The sequence below is a fragment of the Pelecanus crispus genome, chromosome 1 (assembly GCF_030463565.1).
Source record: "Pelecanus crispus isolate bPelCri1 chromosome 1, bPelCri1.pri, whole genome shotgun sequence".
In the NCBI taxonomy this organism is placed as follows: domain Eukaryota; kingdom Metazoa; phylum Chordata; class Aves; order Pelecaniformes; family Pelecanidae; genus Pelecanus; species Pelecanus crispus.
Genome location: NC_134643.1, coordinates 206,621,202 through 206,642,534, shown reverse-complemented (window position 1 = coordinate 206,642,534; position 21,333 = coordinate 206,621,202). Strand labels below are relative to the sequence as shown.

At 41.2% G+C, this 21,333-nt stretch overlaps 2 protein-coding genes across 3 annotated transcripts; one reads left to right on the top strand and one right to left on the bottom strand.

Moving 5' to 3' along the window:
• Positions 1 to 5,588: 5,588 nt before the first annotated feature.
• SKA3 (spindle and kinetochore associated complex subunit 3) lies at positions 5,589 to 17,951 on the bottom strand. Its single transcript, XM_075727730.1, has 9 exons — positions 17,849 to 17,951; positions 16,656 to 16,720; positions 13,483 to 13,648; positions 11,398 to 11,821; positions 8,223 to 8,323; positions 7,246 to 7,430; positions 6,829 to 7,041; positions 6,521 to 6,639; positions 5,589 to 5,622 (listed from the first exon to the last, which is right to left on the bottom strand). Exons 1-9 carry the CDS (start codon positions 17,949 to 17,951, stop codon positions 5,589 to 5,591), a joined length of 1,410 nt encoding a protein of 469 aa, XP_075583845.1.
• Positions 17,952 to 18,303: 352 nt separating this feature from the next.
• Positions 18,304 to 20,096, top strand: MRPL57 (mitochondrial ribosomal protein L57). Of its 2 annotated transcripts, XM_075723737.1 has the most exons (3): positions 18,304 to 18,349; positions 19,312 to 19,373; positions 19,614 to 20,096. In XM_075723737.1, exon 3 carries the CDS (start codon positions 19,619 to 19,621, stop codon positions 19,928 to 19,930), a length of 312 nt encoding a protein of 103 aa, XP_075579852.1. In that variant the 5' UTR covers positions 18,304 to 18,349; positions 19,312 to 19,373; positions 19,614 to 19,618; the 3' UTR covers positions 19,931 to 20,096. The 2 variants fall into 2 exon arrangements, with proteins under 2 accessions (XP_075579852.1, XP_075579845.1); XM_075723730.1 differs by lacking the exon at positions 19,312 to 19,373.
• The last annotated feature ends 1,237 nt before the right edge of the window (positions 20,097 to 21,333 follow it).

The following is a 21,333-nucleotide window of genomic DNA, read 5'->3' as shown; positions in this document are numbered from 1 at the left end:
CCGATGAGGGGGGATGCCTGGCTGGCATCCCGGGCAAGGTGCTGGAGCTTAAAAACTGGCTAAGGGCTGGGTTCAGAGGGGCTTGGGTGCTCGGGACCCTTCCTGGGGTACTTCCAGTCTCACAGAACTGACAGGCTTAAGTAGAGACATCCTGATCCAAAAAACTCACTTGACCTGTTCAACACTCAGCAAGAAAATCCAGTGAACGCTGCAAGTGACAGTTTCAAGGGCACCTCTGGGTGAGCTCCTCTTAGTGCTGGCTGAGGCGTGAATTCCCCACCCCACGCTTCAGGCATGCAGAAAAACATGAGTTAGTGTCTTCACGCTTGAAGATACTTGGGGGTCTCTAACAGGGGCCTGAAACTGCACCTGGCCCAGACAACCACGCTGTGTGTGCTGTTTGAATGCAAGTATTCCTTTCCTTGAGTCCTCAGTGCACGTGTGGGAGATGTAGAAGACCTCCTTGCACTCCATTGCTGAACAAGAGATAGGAGCCAGCATAGCTGACCCTTTTCCTTCTACTCTTCTGCTGAGGTCTTCTAGCTGAAAGCCGTGAAGCACATACCCCAGGCTTCAGAGGACAAGAGGGGAGAGCCCCAACAGTAGCTCCAGGTAGGGCATTTGAAGAACAGCACGAGGCACGCAGCAGTCCCGCACCAACACCCCTCGCTACCTGCCTGCGCAGCTGGGGCCGCGCACTGTCCCCCTGCCCGTGCCTAGCCCAGGGCCTGCTGGCAAGCATGCCTCACTCCTGCTGCCGCTGGTTTAAGAACTGCACTGGAGAGCAGGAGGCTTACACTTGAAAGGGAGAAGGGAAGCACCTGCATTTAAAGTACTAAAGGTTTGAAATACAGTCCCACCAGCACCACATCACAACAGCCTACGCGGCCAGGAACGCCCACCACCCTGCACACGTTTGTTGCAGTCGCTGTGTCCCCTCCAGTCTAATTCACCCACAACCACCCAAGTAGTTGTTCCAGGGAGGGGGAAGGTGGTAGGGTGAAGAAAAGAAATTGCTTCAGCTGCCATGGAAGCACTCACAGAACAACAGCTTCAGGAAACCTTACCGAAGCAGCTGGACAGACGGGATACGATTCCCCCAGCAGCTTAAACTGCCAGGGAAGGAGGATGTCCTGGCTCCCAGCCATTTACCCTTCTCTTGCCTCAACACCCGTCGGTGCCTTTGGGCCAGCGTGCAGAGTCCATGAATGATTTAACCTTGGAAAACAACAATTAGTTCCTGGTGGCTGCGCAAGCAGGAATGGCTTCCCATGCAGCCACAACTGCAGTGACACAACCGAGGGCTTAGGACCTGCAGCTGGGGGAGAGGAAAGGCGTGACTGCACAGCAAGGCCTTAGGTTGGTTTACAATTGTGCAAGCAATCATTAGGGAGTGTAACCGCAGGGCTTTAAGCCAGGAACACATTATGCCAAAAATTATGAAAGTGTTTGAACACCTTCCTGCTGGGTATTCTGCAAACTATCCTTTGCTTGGTCTCCTGCCAGGCGAAATGCCCATGTAGCAGAGCATCTTCTTCCATGAAGCATGATTTCCTGCGTTTGCACTTTTGTGCTTTTTTTTTTTAACAAACTCTTCAATTTGAATTAGACAAGACAAGATTGAAGAAATTCATGGACCTGGTCAGGTCCCTACCATGATGTCAACTTCCCCTTTGTACAAGTGGATATTACTGTACGAACAGCATGAGGTTTCATGTTTAAGTTAATAGATAATATAACCAGCCTTGACTGCTATCTTCCTGGTAGAAAGTTGTATTCCTGTGGGCTAACGTACATGTGATTCCATAGTGCGGCCACTGGATGTTGTCATTGCTCCTTATAAATGCCACAAGCCCTGTATTACTGTCCCATGGCGAAACAAGGTACTCCCAAAATACAAGGCAGCCCCAACATCAGCTACAGCTGTTGATGGAACACATGCAACCACCACAAATATTGGAACATCTGAATAATGGCATCAGGGAACAACACAAATATCACATCTTACAGAAAATGTAAAGCATCCATGATGCTTTAAATAACCAAGGAAGCCTGGACTCCAGTTATTGCTCCAGTAATTTATAAAAACATCAATAAAAGCACAACAGGAGGCACTAAATGTGATGCTTGTCATTTATCCATTTGACAACCATCTGGGAAGTTTCATTTCACTGCGAGATCTATATTTGTACTTAACCTCAGGCAACATATTTCCAAGATAAGAAAGCACTGACCACCTTAAGGGGCTTCCTAGGCAGAACAATTGAGACACTCCTTTGACAACAAATGGGATTATGGAGAAAAGCTTCTGTTAGCTGACACATTAGATATACTTAAAAAAAAAATGAAAAAAGATTAAGAACCACAGCAAATGAAGGCAAACTAAAGGCTATGCTTTTTTGTTTTTTTCCCAGATGTTCCTAAATACTGAAGTGCAATTTTGTGCTGGTTCAATCTTTTCTGCCTGCAGGGTACTGCTAGAAGACGTGATCCCATTCTCACCCTTCCCTTACGTCTGATCTAGTGCTCACACAGGCAGAAGCTGCGTTTGAGATTACTGTTGGGGAGGACAAAGTAGAAGACAAAACAAAATGAATAGCCTTTCAGTGGCTTGGCAAATGGAAGGAACCCATCGTAAAACTGCACAACCCCTAGATTCTGTGCAAGAGAATTAGTGAAACAGCCTCGAGTGGAAGCAGCCCCCCAATTAAATGAAAATAAGCACAACACAGTCCCACACTGAGTCAATTTTGCCTGTTTTCAGGTGATGACTGTCCCTTACAGAACTACTGCTTTTGCTACTTATTTAGCTACTATTTATCCAAACTGCACTTTCTGACCGGCCAATGCTGTTATCAGATTCACCCCACAACAAACCAACACGTAACTTTTGTTTTAAGTTCTTTTGCATTATTCCTACTCTGATATGTTATATTCCTTTAGTGCACAGCGGGATAAGTCTGTCTTCAGCAATGCTGGCTTAAGTGGAGTTTTACCCTCCTCCGGCCCCATGGCTACATCCTTGGCTGTTCCAGAATTTGAACTTTTGCAGTTTATCAGATGGCCACACGACACCTGTGTGAGAGAACTGATCTAAGTAGGCAGGAAAAAAAAGTCCCCAGCTTATTTTGAACACAGGTCAGTTTCCAACACTGCTTATGCTTTCACTTCTGCCAATTTTTCCTTCCCCACCCCCAATACTCAAACTACTGCAACCTAAAAGGTTTTCAAAGGTAAAGCACAACAGACTAAAACTAGTTTTTGTTTTGCTGCTCTATCTACCTCAGAGCAATGGTCCTGCTATAAAGAAGAATATAAGTACAAACAGTAATATTACTTGTATTAGGGTAATATTGTAGGCAAGAAAACCAAAACTAGTAATACTGCATTTCTAGGTTCCCAAAAGTCTTATGCCAGCATCATGTCATAATAGCTTGAGTAGACCAGAAGATTTTAAGATTTCAATTATCATCTTGAAGATAATTTGTATCTCAAAATATTGAATCACTTTTATATTAGTTAATGAAATAGCTATGAAATGTAGTAGACAATGTTTGTTAGGCAAGAAAAATAATGCAAGTGGCTTATGGTGAGAACCCCAGCACTGCTAGGTATAGCTCTACAGTTCCCTAATGAAGGAAAGGACAGCGAAGTGCAGAGTTGTTCACAAGTTTAGGCAAAAGACATTTGTAAGCCCTTTTGGGAATTTCATTAGTTGAAGGGGGGTGCAGAATACAGCAAGGTCTAGGACAGTAGTGCTGCTTGTCCCATTTCATGTTAAATGGAGTCTTTCACAGTATCTGGCTTGCTTCAGGGCAAGAAAGTAGCCATGAAATGCTGTGGAGGGAGAATGCAGGCTGTGAAACCCCTCCTGCTTAGTGCTGGTGATCTGTCTGGCTCAATGATTCTTGCTCTGCAGTGGAATACTTTGTACCTTTTTAAGACCATGAAATTCCATGACTGGCATCCAGCCCATTAAGTGGTTTTAGTCTGTGAAGATGCTGGAAAGAGCTGGGTAGAACAAGTAACTTTTTATAGCAGCAGATGATTAGTTTTCCAATCATCCACCAAGCATCTGAGACAGATTTATTTAGTATTCAAAAGTGTTGATCAAGCTCAAAAGACTGACACATAATAATACATACGCATTTTTAAACAGAAACTAGCACAGAAAAATCAGTGTGCTCAGGCCATAAGTTGTAAAAAAAATCAGCTTCTCCAGTTAATTTGATATACACTTACGCTGGAGAATGACCAGAATAGCAGGAAAACAGGCACCTTTACTTGCTAGGCTTTAGCCAGGACAAGTCCATCTAAGCAACTGGAGAAATACTTCCGGGCATCTCTAGATGTTTGCATATCCTGAGGACTTCAGAAAAATGTGGAGCTGTGTTCAGAAAAGCATACACTTCTCCCCATCTCCTGGGACAGTCTCTCCCTTCTCATGTGTTGCATGCCTGCCCTCATATAAATGACAGTTTTAATCAACAGGAAGACCATGTACAGCTGGTAAGAGCAGTCCTGAAGTCACTCAGAGGAACAGCCGACACTGGAAACAGCAAACTGGCTCCAAACAAGGATATGTAGCTGGGATTTCTTGTGGACAAAAGTAAAACCTCTGGTAGAAAAAAATCCTAATTACTACGACTACCAGATACCAAGAAAGTGCCCAACAGCTCTGAGAACTTAAGCTTGGTCAGCTATTACAGGGATAGATGTGCATGTTCAGAAGTAGCACCACCACATACGGCATCCACATGGCAGCAGCGCAGGAGAGTAAGCAATCATCTGCATGCCTGCCAGCAAATCTTTCCAGCCGTTGAAGATATATATAACTAGTACCAACTGCACAATATATTTTCAGATAATTCAGATTTGAGCCAGTCACCTTTTAGGGCTACAGAGGTTAAGCTGTCAAAAGGAAAACCGATGTATAGCACCTAATACAATGTTGATGTAAGAAAACTATAAGAAGAAAGCAGCAGCAGCAGAAGAAATACCTGTCCATTGGATAGGTAACAGAGTCTGATGCAGGAATATGTGATATGTCTTAGTATTGCAGAATAGCATGGAAGTGCTTTAAACAGTAAAGCAGGAGTTACTCTTCACATAAAAGAAGAGTTGTTTCTGTTGAAGATACCAAATACTGTTGAAGTACTGCACTTCAAACTCAGCCCTGAAAAGATGTATAGTGTCACCAGAACAGCCAGAGCGTGCCATTTTCTGGGGCAATATACTGGACTTTGCCTTTATTGCAACCTAACTACCCTTCTCTACAGCCTACTGCAAACGCAAGCATACACAACAAACATGAGAATCAGGCGAAACAACTGAAGTACTACCTCGTATGTGACCCCAGTCCTCTTTGAAGCATATATATATTTAAAAACCCTCAATACATTTTGCCAAGCACAAGTTGTTAGTTCAAACAAGTTTATCCACATCAAACTTTCTACATTAGAAAAAAGCTTCTCCATTGTATGGCGCTTTCCTCCCACTGTTTTTTTCTTTTGCTTTTTGAGCTTGTTATGATTCAGTGATAAGATCCATGAATGTGAAACAGTCTCAACATGGTCTTGAGCTTGTTTTCAGATGTTTGGCTTGAAAAATCCAGAATATCCTCTGCAAATATATCCAGAAGAGTTCATGAACCTATTATCTCAATCATATTTTGAATAAGCAGAAGACACAAACATTGAAAACTTTTTTTTTTTTAAATTAACTTGACAAGAAAAAAAGGGTCAGCTAAATTAAGAGCTTTGCTCTATTTGATTACTCACATAGGTTCCAAGTATATTAAGATACCTACTTTTATCAGTCTCATTCTGGGTTGTTGGGATTATTATTTGACTCCATACATGTTCCTTGTACCTCTTACCCAAATAAGCTGTACTGACCCCAAGTTTAACAGATAAATCAACAAGTGTAATATTCATTACATTACATCAGGAATATCTACACTTGATCAAGTTGTCACAAAAACTTCTTTCTGTTCAAATCGATCAAGTTCTTTTTAAAGCTATTTATTCCATTGTTCAAAGATTACTCATACTTACTGTAGACTAATTTCATCTCACATATTGTTCATAAAGTGGCTTTGCACTTCAAAGAACTTTGTCTTTGCCAAAACGACTGTGAAATCGGTCGCTTCACTTATATAGTTTTCTCTAATTCCTTAGTTTTATTGCCTAAATTTACTCAGAAGAAAGCACTCACTGATTCACTGGTACTTTGATTGCCACAAAGCAAAAATATACCTACAGACAAAACAGCAACACTCTACTTTTTTTTTTTTTTTTTTTTTAAAGTTGGGAAGATTCAAACACACAATCAACTATAATATTTGTTCTTTACAGTAAAGGCAGTCAGATACCATGCCAAAGAATAGTTAGTCACAGCAACAAGAACTATTTCGGTAGCCGACGAGCAAGCAGCTGCATGAATTTCTAAATGCGTTAAAGCATCTTCATAACTCCTCCAAATTAAATTACTTAACCAAATTTGTAAAATTTAATCATACCTGTTCTCTTTGTTGCAATAATTGGTGAAATCATTTTCATATCTTGTAGAATTTCCTGCCTTGGTCTCCATTTCCTTGGTTTTAGAAGAGTCTACTTTATGATTATACTTGGACAGAATCTATAAGAAACATTAAAAAGTAATAAAAAGAATTATCTAAGAACTCAAACCAGGATTACAGTTTATACATTTTTAATAAGTAGCAGAGAATGCTTTCTTTTTGAAGAACAAAATTTGACAGAACTAAGCCCTTTTAATTTTACTGTTTTGATATTAAAACTATTTAGAAAAAAAAGTATATTAGCTAACCTGTAGAACATCATCTGGTATCCTTGTTATTTCTGGAGGTGGAGGAGTACTGAGTAACTGGTCATAGTGTTTTATTTTGGGAGGAGAAGGGTCTCCAAAACGTTTAAGATACTCATCAGAGCTCACAGCAAAAGGAATGCTCTCTTCTACGTATTGTTTTTCTGTTGCATCATTCATTGTCACAGACTCAATTTTTTCCCCCTGCTTTACCTGCTGCAAAAGAGGTATTAAATGCCTTCAGTTAATTTACTTGTCTTAGGTAAAGTATTTAATAAATGTTCTTACAAAATTACCATTAAAAAGATCTTCCACAATGACCTAAGAAAAACCAGTACTGGAAAAGAATCCCAAACTGACATTTGAAAAACTGCTTATAGTAAAAAGTGTGTGAAAAGGTACATAATTGCTATTTACTACCTTAGCTTCTGTTTTTAGCCATCTCGTTTCAAAATCTGGAAACCGTGGTGTTCCTGCATGACTGGGAAGACGTAGTTCATTTGTCTCTGGTGACCTTGATAATACTGTTCTATTTGTTCTGGAAGGGGTTTTCACATCAGGAGTACAGAACACAAATACCATTGGAGAAGCCATCCAGTCAGCTGCTGAAAGCGAGGGGCAGGGCAGATAAAAATAAGAACATACACACACACACACAAATATTATCAGTTCCAGTGCCTACGTTTAGTTTTCTAAGTCTATTAGCTTTTCATAGATTTGCATATTCTAAAACAGCTGTATCATTTCAGCTGATATTTTTAGTATGAAGAACCACCCAAATTGCAGAATTCCATAAAGGCAGCAAATGCAAAAGTAAAAAAAAGTAATAAATCTAGTCCTACTACTGAATATAACTGAAAAAGCCAAACTTAAATCAACATTGCTTTAGCTTCTCATATATTCAATTGTCACTATGTTTGTCCCAAGATCTTCACACATTTTCAAGAGAACATATTACATCTCCTCTCAAAGAAGTTTTAGCACTACTCTTGTAAGATTGAAGTTACTGTCTCGTTTAGCCTCTTTCAAAGCAGTTTCTTTCCTGTCTTTCAATGCCTAATGGGTATTCTCAGAGAAAAGGCTAAGTTGGCAAAACAGTATTTTTATTTCAAATAAGGATAAGTTGCAGTTAAAAAATGATGGAAACCTCTGCATAATTCTAGATGGATACAAGTAGAAGAATGAGCAAAGATTTATACTGAAGTGAGAAACTTCCCATAGAAGCCACCAACATGTCATTTGCTAGACATTAGTACTCATACAATGACTGGGCCTGAATTAACTACATTTAACAAGAAACACAGTTTAAAGGTTTACCATGTGTTTACAGTACATTTACACACATACATTATGTAAAAGATGCCTATGTATATTTATTTCACATATTTTTAACTTACCATTCTCAGCTGTCACTTTTGGTTTTGGCCCAGGAGTAACCATGATTTCCCTGGATGTCATTTCTGGTACATTCACTTCATGATCATCTTTTTTAATGAACCTGAAAACCAAACCCCTCAATTAGCTCTCAAGTAATATGAAGAAATCACAATTAAAGGAATACTGTCAAGTTGATCACTTTTCTAGTATTTGTTCATCCACATGCAAGTCAAAAATTAATTTCCTCAAAGATGATTTTTTCATAGATTTTTCATCTAGGATTCTATTGCAGCAATTTGTATCATGCAAATGTTCAGTCCATGCACAAATGATCAAATACACTGAGATTTCAATCCAAGGCATAAAACCCCCCCAAATGAACAAACAAACAAAAATGTGTCCAGCATAGGATCAATTTTCTTTGTCCCAGATGATCAATTCTGTGTTAGTGGTAGTCTATTTTATTTCGAGTTGCCTGTTGCCCACAAAATTCTAAACAAGAGGAGATCTTTTTGGCTCTTAATCTACTAATGTGATTGTGAACACAATATTTTAAATTCAATTTTTAAGTTGGAATAAGATTAATTATGTTAATCACTAGCTGACCTCAGAGTGAAAAGCTGTTTAACATCAATTCCACAAAACTAGAAACTGAAGTTTTTAAAATTCTTTTTTCATATCCAAGATATTCTAGTGGAAGAAGGGTGTAGACAGTTAAGAGACAACACCAAACAAAAAATGGAAGCTTACCTAAACTCTACATAAAAGTCATTCTATAAGAAAATTATTTTAAATGTTTGAAAAGTTCTCTTAACTATGAGAACCAGATACAGAGCTTCTCGACAAAAAGCCTAAGCTTAAAAAAAAAAAAAAAATCCATTTGAGGCAGTATATTTTACTTAGATGAACACATCTCAAATTTTGAGTTTAAAAAAAGTCATTTTTCAAGTCAGTTTTGCCTTTGAAGTATTATAGATACCTGAAACTATATGATTTTTAGTTTTTACAATCAAGAAGAACAAATATAACAATAAACACTTTTGTTCAGACACTTTCCTTTTTTCTTTTTTTTCTTCTTTTCTTTCCTAATTACTTTTGGTTTCAGTTTTGTAGTAGGTGCACCAAAGTATATTGTTCTTTTCACCATCTTCAAAACTGAAAACCTGCAAAACGAAGTTGTAGGAGTTGAGGTCTACTAAATATTTTTAAGAACTTTAAGATAAATTTTAAAGTGGTTTTCACACAATGCACAGCTGCTAGACAGATTTCAGCTAGGTACAAGACCTGGCTGGCACAAGCAAGGGATATGAAATTGGCAGGGCTGTCTCCACGAAAGTCAATTATTACCCGTTGTACCTGGAGACTACAGGTATAAGGCTAACTCATTTACACTAGGTTTTTTTGCTTATCTGACCCTTGGGGAAGAGATACTGTGCGTTATGCAGCAGGGGAGGGGGACACTTATTTATTTATTTATTAAATTTGCTGGCTTAGAGTCCTGCCCATTTGATGTTGATCCTTCTCACTAAGAGGAGAGATGAGTGCTTTTTGGAGGTAACAAACTGTTTAATTGTTTCAACCTTTCTGATCAAAGGGCAAGCTAACTCTAACTTAATGTTGCAAAATAAACAAAACAAATAAGCTAAAAGACATTTAACATTTTGACAACATTATCACTCTAATGACTTAATATCATGACCTCTCCATGTGCCACTAATTCTGAATCCATATGCAGCTTTAACTTCAGTCACAATTAGTGTGTGTCCATCTGTTTTGGTCATTAATAATGATGATGTGTTGAAGAGCAATCATGCTGTAACTAATTCTCAACAGAATTTTAATATTATCATTAGGCTGCTAGCGTGATTTTTTTTTTTAAAATGATATATAAATATCCCTAGTGGATTGTCTAATCATTTCACTAGAAGCCACAGAAATAGAATCTACATTTGTGGATGTATCCATTTGTAAATTACAGCCATAATTAAAGCTGAAGATCACATTTAAAACAGTTCTCATTAAATAGGAAAAGTAGTACAAAACCACAAAAAGTTCCAGATATCAAAAGAACTTAAACTGTGCAGTAAGCTGAAACTGTTCTCAAAATATTGAGAGGGAATGATTTTTTAATTAGTCTCTTTCAGGATTCAGTAACTGTTCTGTTTTTACAATTCCAACACTATAAAGCTTTATAGACATTATTTATATAAATACTCATAAGGAGAGATCCTGAAACTATTTTAAAAAGAAAATGTATCTTTTCACTTCCCCCCCCCCTAATCTTAAAATAAAATTAAAAAAAAAAAACCACTCAAAATTTAACCATTGCAGTAAAGTGGATCTTTGGGGGAGAAAGTCACTTAAGTTGGCATGGTTCTGAAGAACTTCACACCTGTGTTTATATTGCAAATATCACAGATTAAAAAAAAAAAGTTGAATGATTATTTCCACATATTATTTCCAATAGAGTAATTTCTCTAAATACCAAATATTTAGCTGCAGAACAGTGAGTTTCTTTTAAATACTGTCAGCTTTTAAAATTGAACGTGTTGTTAATACTAACTATAAAAACATGATCTAACTACCTTTACATTATCTTAGAAGTATAGATAAATAATTCTACTGCTAAGGTGTTCCACACCACACTGCTGCAAATACCTGGAGATGTCTTTTCAACAGAAGACTAGAGCAAAGAGAGCTAACTGTTTGTAAGGTGGGGCTGGATAATGTAAGAAATAATACAGTTTCTACAATGACACATTTTACTGAATGCTTTAGAAGTTTTTTCCGGATCTATATTCCTAAAGCTTTGGAAACCTGTAAATCGGCTACGTAATATCTACTGCAGACAACATGTCCTCAAATCCAAATCCAAGGTTAAGGAAAGCAAAAGATCACAGATACACTGTGCGTTTTCCCTTTGTAAATAGATTGTGTGTGGAAGATTCTTATCATGGTGCAGTCAAGGGAAGGAGTATATCAGGGATGTGTTTCATGGCAACATTTAGCACTGCAAAGAGTACGTGAAAACACACACAGAGTTGAATAGACACAGGACTAACTAGCTGGTTGATAATAACATATCACCTGCTTGAAGAAAAAGAGAAGGGCAATAGCAGCAAGAAATTTGTACAGCAAGAAGAAACTACAGAAAGTTCAGTAGAGAAACAATTTGAACTTAAGTAATTTACTTACTTCTTGCTTGTCTGAGCAGTTTTACGAATAAGTGACATTGTATAATCTTCATTCATACACATGGTATGTTCACTAATGCCAAAGTGCTCAAGTTTTGGTGTTACACACTCATAATCGTCCATCCTTAGCATACATTTTGGTGTTTTGGGCAAAATACAGGGAGTCTGTGGTTTTAGCGGAGTCCTGTTCTTTGAATTTTCTTGATATGCATTTGTTGCGTGTCGTTCCTTCACTGCACTCCAAGGTCTGGAGAAAGCATATTGTGAAAGACCAAAATCAGAAAGCTGGGGGTTACGCAGTGGGTCTTTTGGCACCAGTGACTTCTCAGTACAAGCAGGAAGATGAGGTACATCATCTGCTTTTTCTTCATCAGATTTATTCTGGACACACACTGTGGAATCACTGTTAACTTCTTCCTCCTCTTCTGTTTGAGAAAAGTAATAATAAAAAAAAATTATGTCAGAAGTTTCTGTTCTAAGAATTTATAAAATAAATTGGGACTTCCCTCCCCCCACTTCAAATTTTTTTATTTAGTCTTGTAAAAAAAATAGATTCCTTCTTTCATTTTAAAGCACTGAACCTGAAAGTACACATATCAAAAGCTTACATCAGGCTAAGCTATATTTATAATACAGGTCACACATTTACTGAATTTCACTCTATTGGTAAATATTATTTCTAGGAGGAAGGAAATGGAAAGATTTTTACAGAAGCGTACTTTTAACAGAACTCCTCTCCTTGCATGGAACAGGCAGGAAGTGCTAATCTTAAATATATTTATTTGGTTTTATTTCAGTGCAAGAGCGGAAAGTCATTAAAAATGTACAACATAAATGACTATGAAAACAAAATTTGTATACAACTCAAATTTTTTTGGGGGAAAGAGCAAAGGCTGCACACAGTACTAGAATGCTCATTATTCAGAAAAACAGTACTGAAGAAAGGTTATGAAGCAGCAACTAAAAACTCATGAAAGACCACATGAAAGAGGATAGCTTTTTAGACAAGAAGAGTCCATTGCAGAAGTGAGCAAACGTGTAATTTCTACACTTAGATAAATTGAAACACCCGAAAATATTTGTGAATTTCTGTATGATGTAAGAAGCGGGGGGGGGTGGGGTGGGGGGGTGGAACTTATTTAGAATAATACAGCAGAGGCATTACCTTTTTATGTGTATTGGTATTACATATTCAGATATACTTCACTTAAAATACATCTTAAAAAAATAAGTTAACCTTGTAGTTCTGTTTGGAGTCTTCTTCAAAGGCAGAGAGAGGGCAGGAAGGAAGGTACTATAAAATCAGAGCCTTCTGCCATATCTTTGTAAAACAGTTGTAGTAGCTTAACTCAGAGGTGAATATGGTCCACGACCACAATTTTGTTTTGTGTAATGACTGGATAATGCTATGGGGAAGTTTAAGGCATGCCCTGACGAAGGCTTCTTGAAGATTGCCTGGGCCCTTGATACTGAAAGGGGTATGTGTAGTACTGACAGCTGTAGTATTTTAAACTCATTTGGCATATCTGGATTTTTCACAGGTGTGTGCGCACTTTCTGACAGGATTATGGATCTCCCCCCCTCCAATGATGAAGATACTACTGCTTCATAGATTGCCAGTGTCACCTGATCCCTGTACGTGCTTCTCTTGCCCCATTTGTGCGATGGAGCACATTAAGATTTTCTCTGTGGCACTTTAAGTTAAGGGAATCATTACATATGAATAGGAACTAATTTAGATGCATCTACAATAGTTTCCCATGCATTAGAAGCTGAAGGAGCATAATTCTCTGGGTTATGAAAACATGCCTGCTAACATGTTTTCTGAATATAATTATTACTGTAGAAAAAGCCCCACACACTAACTTAAAAGCATTCCAGGAGATCTAGTTCTAAGTTTCTGTATTTTGGTTTATTCTTATGGCACCAATCACAACAGAATCTTTTACCCTTTGGATATTATTATAAAGCAAATAACATAGATGTACTTGATCTCTTAATTAACAGAAATTTACACATAACTAAAAGAGAAACATTTTAGAAAATTGTATTTGTCTTCACATCCTGTGTTGCCAAGAAATATTACCTGTGGAGTCTTTGACACGTGGTTTGTAGCCATATTTCTGGAACAGCTCTCTTATTTTTCCAAGATCTGCTGCATTTCTTTGCATCAATATTTCACTTGCCTTCATAAAGTCATGAATTGCTTGTTTTTCAGAGCAACTCTTACCAAGACTGCTATTAACATCTTCCTTTGGGGGTGGAGGGGAAGAGAGAAACGTAGAAATATTGGTTTTCAAATCACCACATGGTAGTTGTTTACACATGAAGTGTTTTGGGAATAAGTATTGAACTTCAATTCAGACGAGGATAAGCAGCAAATTTAGGTCTTACCTATACCTGAAAACTAGGTTACGAAATATCAGGAAAATATGGGCTATGAGTGTACGAAAACTTACAAAAGTTAAACTATGATGACAGTTCGTGGTATAACTACTTACTGGTAACCTCTCAAACAAAAATGCATGCTTTTAGTCCATAAAAATATGAGATAACAGCAATTAGTTTGGACTCTTACTCCCTGTGTACAAAGGAAAAAAAACAAAAGAGGAGAGTTTACCACCTTTGGAAGAAGGGGCAGGCGACTCAAGAAGAGTACAGGGATCTCGTTAGGTCCTGCAGAGAGGAAATTAGAAAGGCAAAAGCCCAGCTAGAACTCAATCTGGCCACTGTTGTAAGAGATAATAAAAAAAATGTTTCTACAAATACATTAACAACAAAAAGAGAGCCAAGGAGAATCTCCATCCTTCATTGAATGCAGGGGAGAACATTGCCACCAAGGATGAGGAAAAGGCTGAGGTACTTAATGGCTTCTTTGCCTCAGTCTTTAGTAGTCAGACCAGTTATCCCCAGGGTATTCAGCCCCCTGAGCTGGAAGACAGGGACAGAGAGCAGAATGAAGCCCCCATAACCCAGGAGGAAGCTGTTAATGACCTGCGACGCTACCTGGACACTCACAAGTCTATGGGGCTGGATGGAATCCACCCGAGAGTGCTGAGGGAGCTGGCAGAGGAGCTTGCCAAGCCACTTTCCATCATCTATCAGCAGTCCTGGTTAACAGGGGAGGTCCCTGATGACTGGAGGCTTGCCAATGTGACACCTATCTACAAGAAGGGCTGGAAGGAGGATCCGGGGAACTACAGGCCTCAGTGCTGGGGAAGATTATGGAGCAGTTCATCTTGAGTGAACTCAACAGGCAAGTGCAGGTTAACCAGGGAATCAGGCCCAGCCAGCATGGGTTCATGAAAGGCAGGTCCTGCTTGACCAACCTGATCTCCTCCTATGGCCTGGTGACATGCCTGGTGGATGAGAGAAAGGCTGTGGATGTCATCTACCTGGACTTCAGTAAAGCTTTTCACACCATCTCTGACAGCGTTCTCCTAGGGAAGCTGGTGGCTCATGGCTTAGGCAGGGATACTCTTTGCTGGGTAAAAAACTGTTTGGATGGCCAAGTCTAGGGAGTTGTGGTGAATGGAGTTAAATCCAGGTGGTGATCGGTCACAAGTGGTGTTCCCCAGGGCTCTGTTTTGGGGCCAGCCTTGTTTAATATCTTTATCAATGATCTGGATGAGGGGATTGAGTGCACCCTCAGTAAGTTTGCAGATGACACCAAGTTGGGTGGGAGCATCGATCTACTGGAGGGTAGTAAGGCCCTGCAGAGGGACCTGGACGGGCTGGACCGATGGGCCGAGGCCAACTGTATGAGGTTCAACAAGGCCAAGTGCCGGGTCCTGCACTTGGGTCACAACCACCCCATACAACACTACAGGCTTGGGGAAGAGTGGCTGGAAAGCTGCCTGGTGGAAAAGGACCTAGGGGTGTTGGCTGACAGCCAGCTGAACATGAGCCAGCAGTGTGCCCAGGTGGCCAAGAAGGCCAACAGCATCCTGGCCTATGTCAGGAATAGTGTGGCCAGCAGGAGCAGGGAGGTGATTGTTCCCCTGTACTTGGTACTGGTGAGGCTGCGACTGGAATACTGTGTCCAGTTTTGGGCCCCCACCAGAAAGACATTGAGGTGCTGGAGCGTGTCCAGAGAAGGGCAACAAGGCTGGTGAAGGGTCTGGAGCACAGGCCTTATAAGGAGCGGCTGAGGGAACTGGGGTTGTTTAGCCTGGAAAAGAGGAGGCTGAGGGGAGACCTTATCACTCTCTACAACTACCTGAAAGGAGGTTGTGGTGAGGTGGGTGTTGGTCTCTTCTCCCAAGTAGTTAGCGATAGGATGAGAGGTAATGGCCTCAAGTTGTGTCAGGGGAGGTTTAGGTTGGATATTAGGAAAAAATTCTTCACAGGAAGGGTAGTCAAGCATTGGAACAGGCTGCCCAGAGAGTTGGTGGAGTCACCATCCCTGGAGGTGTTAAAAAAAAATGTGTAGATGTGGCACTCTGGGACATGGTTTAGTGGGCATGGTGGTGTTGGTTTGATGGTTGGACTGATGATGGACTGAGGTCCCTTCCAACCTTAGTGATTCCTGGGTTTACTTCATTAAAAATTAATCCAGCCACCAAGCCAGGAAACATGAAATTAAATATTACTCTACCCTTAATTGGTTTAGTGGTGGACTTGGTAGTGTGAGGTTACTGGTTGGACTGGATGATCTTAAAGGTCTTTTCCAACCTAAACGATTCTGTGCTTCTGTAAGGATTAGTGTGGAACAGATAGTAAACCTCAAGGTTATAACCTAGCTTACCTCTCAATTATTTCTACACTTGCTCATTTCTATAGCCCATTTTTCCTACTTCTGTTAAAGAAATAAAGAACATTCTTCACAAGTTTAACTGAATGGCTGAAGGTACTGAAACTTCTGTGAAGGTTTTCTTTATTCTAATTGCTAGTCATTGAACACAAACAAGCATACCTCTTCTGTAGGGAACTGCTGCTCCTGAATCCTTCTCCCCTATAGCCATGCCTTGGCACAACTACAACTTACCCGTTACCTTTGTCCCCTGCTGATCTGAGTGACAGCAGTGCTTGCAAACTAATAAACACTGCTAAATCTACTTTAAGTCACCCACAAGTTTTTGGGCACTACCCCAACATCCACAGCCATTATGAGGACTTAGAGGAAAATGAATAAAAATAAGGGTCAGAACTGCTGACTAACAAAGCTGTATTGTGGCTTAATGATCAAAATAGAACCATAAGTTTATGGGCCCCCTTCCTCCCCCAATTTTTCAAGAAGGAAGTGAGTTAAGATGTTACCTTCAGAGTCCCGATTTCACAATGCAGGTCATGTAAGACTCTTATTGGAGATTCATCTTCATAGTCTTTGATATGCATGTCCACATAAAAAGGTTTGGAAAGAAAAAAGGGGTATTAGTATTTTAGCATGCAAGTACCTTCTACATCAGAACGTAATCTCCTATATTAGAGATGTTGGGAGTCCTATGTTAGGTAGTCAAGATAGAGAAAACCAAACAGAAATTAGTTCACATTGGGTACATTGCACAGCACGAGACTGCAACTTGCACAGTATGTTAAACTACACAGAGAAACTGCACAGACTTCCATTTTACTGTTGCAGTTAATACTGTAAAAATTAACGTATAGCAGATGTTGGTACAATAGGTAGGTCCCTGGGCTATCAAGGATTATTTGTGCTAAATTTTTGTCCCTAAAGAGCTTGAACTTAAAATACTAATAAAAATTTGAAAAAAGTGATATAGACACCACTGAAAAACATAAATCATCAAAGAGCTCATTCTTCCATCCTATTTGCATGTGGGCAGATGTTAGTATTGTTCGCTTACACGTGCGGCAGTCATTACCTCTTTCACTGGAAATCAAGGTTAATGCAAATAGTGTAAAAGAGGACACCTGCTATGTGACAAGACATAGCACAGCAATAAATCCAATTAGAAGCCTGAGCTACCTCCACAAAGAGAGAACAACCCCTGCAAATGTGTTTTCCTGTCTCAACCCATGAAAGGAGTAAAAGCAAGAATGTAATTCGCCATTCATTCCGTTTTTCCCCATAATAAAAGCTCACGTACACACCCACGAAGGAGCTCAGAGAGACAATGATAAGAGGGAGAGCCCAAATAATACCCTGCCGAGCTACTCCCAGGCCTGTCCCCGGAGCCATCGGCCCACCAAAGGCCCATCTCTGCATGCCCAGAGGAGCACAGGGGCACAACGGCAGGCGGGAACCCAAATCAAGGACTCCAGAGGAACAACCGCCCCCCCCGGCTATCCCAGCAGAGCCATCAGCCCTAGCGTCCAGGTGTCTCCAGAGACCAGATCATCTTTCACCCTCGGGGCCTGGCTGCCCGGGGGCGGGACGGACACGCCAGCAGGATCCCCGGAGCGGGTCTGCGGCCCCAGGAGCGGGAGAGACCCCAGCCCCAGCGGACTCGGCCGCCCCGGGAAGGAGACGGGGTGAGGCCTACGCTTACCCGTGTCCTCTCTCCGTAGGGCCCGCTCGAGCTGCCGCGCCTCCTTCTCCAGCGTGAGGGCCAGGGCGCGCAGCTTACCGAAGAAGTCCCTCGACACGTCCATCGCCCGCGGGGAAGGGGAGCACACAGGGACAGGGACAGCGCCAGCGCTACCCGGAGAGGGCCGCCCGAGCCCCGCTCCCCCCCAGACCACACGAGCGGCCGTTAACGACTGCCTAGGAGCTGGGAATTACCGCTGCGAGCGACCCTGAGGAGAGGAGAGCCGAGCCGAGCCGGACCGGACCAGGCCAGGCCAGGCCGGGCCGGGCCGGGCCGCGCACGCCTGAGGGAACGGTTACCGCCCGCCGCCAGCTTCGAACGGCGAGCAGCGCGCGCCTCATTGGCGCCGCCAGGCCCCGCCCGCCCGCCGCGAGCTCTCGCGAGACCTCGCGAGACGTGCCGCCCGCCGCCGCCGCCGCCATCTTGCTTCCCGCCGTGGGGCTGGAGCCGTCACCGGCCTCGGTGAGTGAGGGCGGAGGGGACGGGGCCGTTAATTGCAGGCCTCGGAGTGGTGCTGCGGCCTCTCATAGCGCTGCTTCGCCCCGAGCGCGGGGTGTCTCCTAGCGGGTTGGCCCCCGTCTCGCTTGGGCTGGCCTGGCCGCGAACCGGGAGATAACCGCGGTGGGGAACGGGCAGGGATACTTCTCCCCGGGCAGCCGCGCTCTGCCGTGCGGACCGAGCCCCGCCTGGGGCTGTCGGGCGCCCAGCGGCCTGGGTGGCTCCTGGGGCCCGGGGGAGCCCCGGCGGGCAGCTGTGGCGCGTCGGCCTCGATCCTTGTCGAGGCCGCAGCTTGGTACAGGCCTGAGGGGCAGCAGCCGGCGCTGCCGTGGAGACGGGCAGCCCTGCAGTCTCTACCAGAGACTGAGGCATCAGTGCCGCCGCGAAGGCCCGCAGCTTCACTTCTAAACTGGATCAGGGAGTGGAACGACGACATGCAGTTGCACCATAGGGTATAGTGGGGTGGCTTTTCTCAGCAGTAGTGCTGGTTATGCCATGTTAAAGTGTTTGGCTGACTTATTAGTTGATGAAAATACTGTGTAATGAAAGACCTAGGAGTTAGGCATGTTTAGGACTAATAAACAGGTTAATGAAGAGCATGTGTGTCAAATTTAAATGTAGCTTGGCTTTTCTTATTTCTTTGTTACACCTGCGTATTGTGTTGGAAACCATATTCATGCTTTCTACATACGCTAGTTGGTCTAATATAGGATAATGTTTTCCTCCACAAACCAGATTTCCCATAGTTAAAATACAAGACTAGGTAATTCTACCAGTAGGTTTATGGAGAGACTGTGGCTCAAAACTTCATGGTGAGGAAAGGCTAGATCTAGATCTAGGAGATAGACCTGGAAGTACTCCCTGTTTTGACAGTGCAGTTAGCTGTTTGAAGAGGGAATGAATGAAGTGAATCCTTTGTTTAATAGGATCTGGGACTGGATTTTTCATAAATAATTTATGGAGGACATGCTTTAATCTCAACATAAGGGTAAGTGAGTAAAGTCTTTAGCTAAAGAAAGATTTCAGTTTCCCTTTTCTGGTCTTAAGTTTCCAGTATGTCTGTCATTGTACTGTCTACTGTATGTAACAGTTGTTTGTGAGTATCAGGTTCTGAACATCAGCCAGCTAAAAGGCAGTGGAGTAAATATGTGTAGATTTTTCATTTTTCTTGTTAAACTTTAAAATTTTGTCCGTAATGAGTATTTTATATTTTTGTCTATATTTTAAGGCATAATGTTTTTAACAACAGTATTACTCCGAAAAAGAATTCCTGGAAAACAATGGATTGGAAAATACAGGCGACCAAGAGTGGTTACCCTTTCAATGAAGCAAGCAATGATCCGAAGGCTGGAAATTGAAGCAGAGAATGAATATTGGCTGAGTCGACCTTACCTGACACGGGAACAGGAGTACAAACATAACACAGAAGAGAGACGTGCAAAATGGGAAGCTTTCAAGAGCCTGGTCAAAGCCAAGTTTCCTGAGCACAGATATATCAGCGAGCATTTAAACCACTTAAATGTGTCAAGAAAGTGGACATCTTGAATAATAATGGCATATTTATATTTGGCATCTATTATGCGCTACCATGGGATCTGCTGTTGTACCTATTATGGTAGTTTTATAATTCAGTATAATAAGGGTAGATGACAAATGAGACTTTGCTATGGTATACAAAATCTTACATTAAAAGTGGTCCTACAGAACAGTGTATGTTTTCTTATTATTGTCTCTTTAGAAAAAGACAGTTCTTTCTGTGGTTCTCTACCATCTGCCTGCCTTCTGTTCTTCAGGGGTTTTGCATAATGCAGCGTGAGTTACCAAGTACAGTGATGATGATTTGAACTAGATTTATAGCTTCGATAATTTCCTTTTGAAAGCTAGGAGAACACACCTGCTCTGTTGGAAGGGATTGGTGCTGACCAGATGGCTCTTGCTGGTCACGCTCCCTTCTGAAGGGGTACTCCTGTATACAGCAGTACCCGAGACACAACTGACGCTGCTTACGTAGCGCTCACTTCATCAGGCATGCAAGGACCAAGATGACCTAGAATTACAAAGTTAGGCGTATGAGGCTGGAGCTCATGGAAGATTGTAAAATGTTGCAGTTTTTTTAAACTTTCTGGAAAGAATTGTTGAATTTAAATGCCAGTGTCATTGTGTCAGTCTCGCCTTGGGTGTTTCTGCCCTCTCTTACAGAGATTATTTCTTACCTAAAAGGAACACAGCTGATTGCTGTTTGAGTGGCAATCTGATTTCTAAGTCACGTTTAGTGTCCTGAAGGAATATAGTTAGCCACAAGTCAAAGAGGTTTTTTTTATTTCTCTTCTCAAGACCAAGTGACCTGGAAGATGTGTCAAGCGTGTGTGTAATCTTAGGTTTGTTGCAGCTGGAATGTAAAAACTGTAGAACAGTTACAAAAAGTTGCCCAGGTAGGGAGTTTTTCTCACTGATCTGATACACATTCTATAGCTGAGCAATTTTCAGATTCTTTCACATACTTTTATTAAGTTGATGTTGCATTCAGTGATGAATTAAATCCATTCGTATTTTATCACTTTGGAAAAGAGATCTAAAACGGTATAACTTTTTTATTTAAACATGAACTATACTTCAGAGAAGTATGAACAGGCCTGAACAATGACGTACAAAATCTTGAGTGCACTTGCAATGGTTATAAATGGCTTAAGATAACGTTTATGGAAAAGTACACATATGGGGAAATTGCACAATACAATTAAAACATGAAGGAGCTTCCAGGCAAAGTAATATGATTTTGTATTTAATTAATTTATAAAAGCCCATTTAAAAAAGTTACTTCAAGTATTAAACTATAAATGGCAACATGTTTTCACTGTGCATAGGACTAGTCCTATCTGTAACATACAAAAAAATACAATAAATGTGTCATTATTACATATATCTTTTACACTTCACCTCAAACTTAA

What these genes read in the sequence shown, in the direction of transcription:
- MRPL57 (XM_075723730.1), top strand. Translation starts at nt 19,619, where the DNA reads ATGTTTTTAACAACAGTATTACTCCGAAAAAGAATTCCTGGAAAACAA.
- SKA3 (XM_075727730.1), bottom strand. Translation starts at nt 17,951, where the DNA reads ATGGACGTGTCGAGGGACTTCTTCGGTAAGCTGCGCGCCCTGGCCCTC. An exon ending in CCTACGGAGAGAGGACACGG is followed by an intron (nt 16,721 to 17,848) that starts GTAAGCGTAGGC and finishes TGCATATCAAAG; the next exon opens with ACTATGAAGATGAATCTCCA. An exon ending in GGCTAAAAACAGAAGCTAAG is followed by an intron (nt 7,042 to 7,245) that starts GTAGTAAATAGC and finishes CCTCTTTTGCAG; the next exon opens with CAGGTAAAGCAGGGGGAAAA.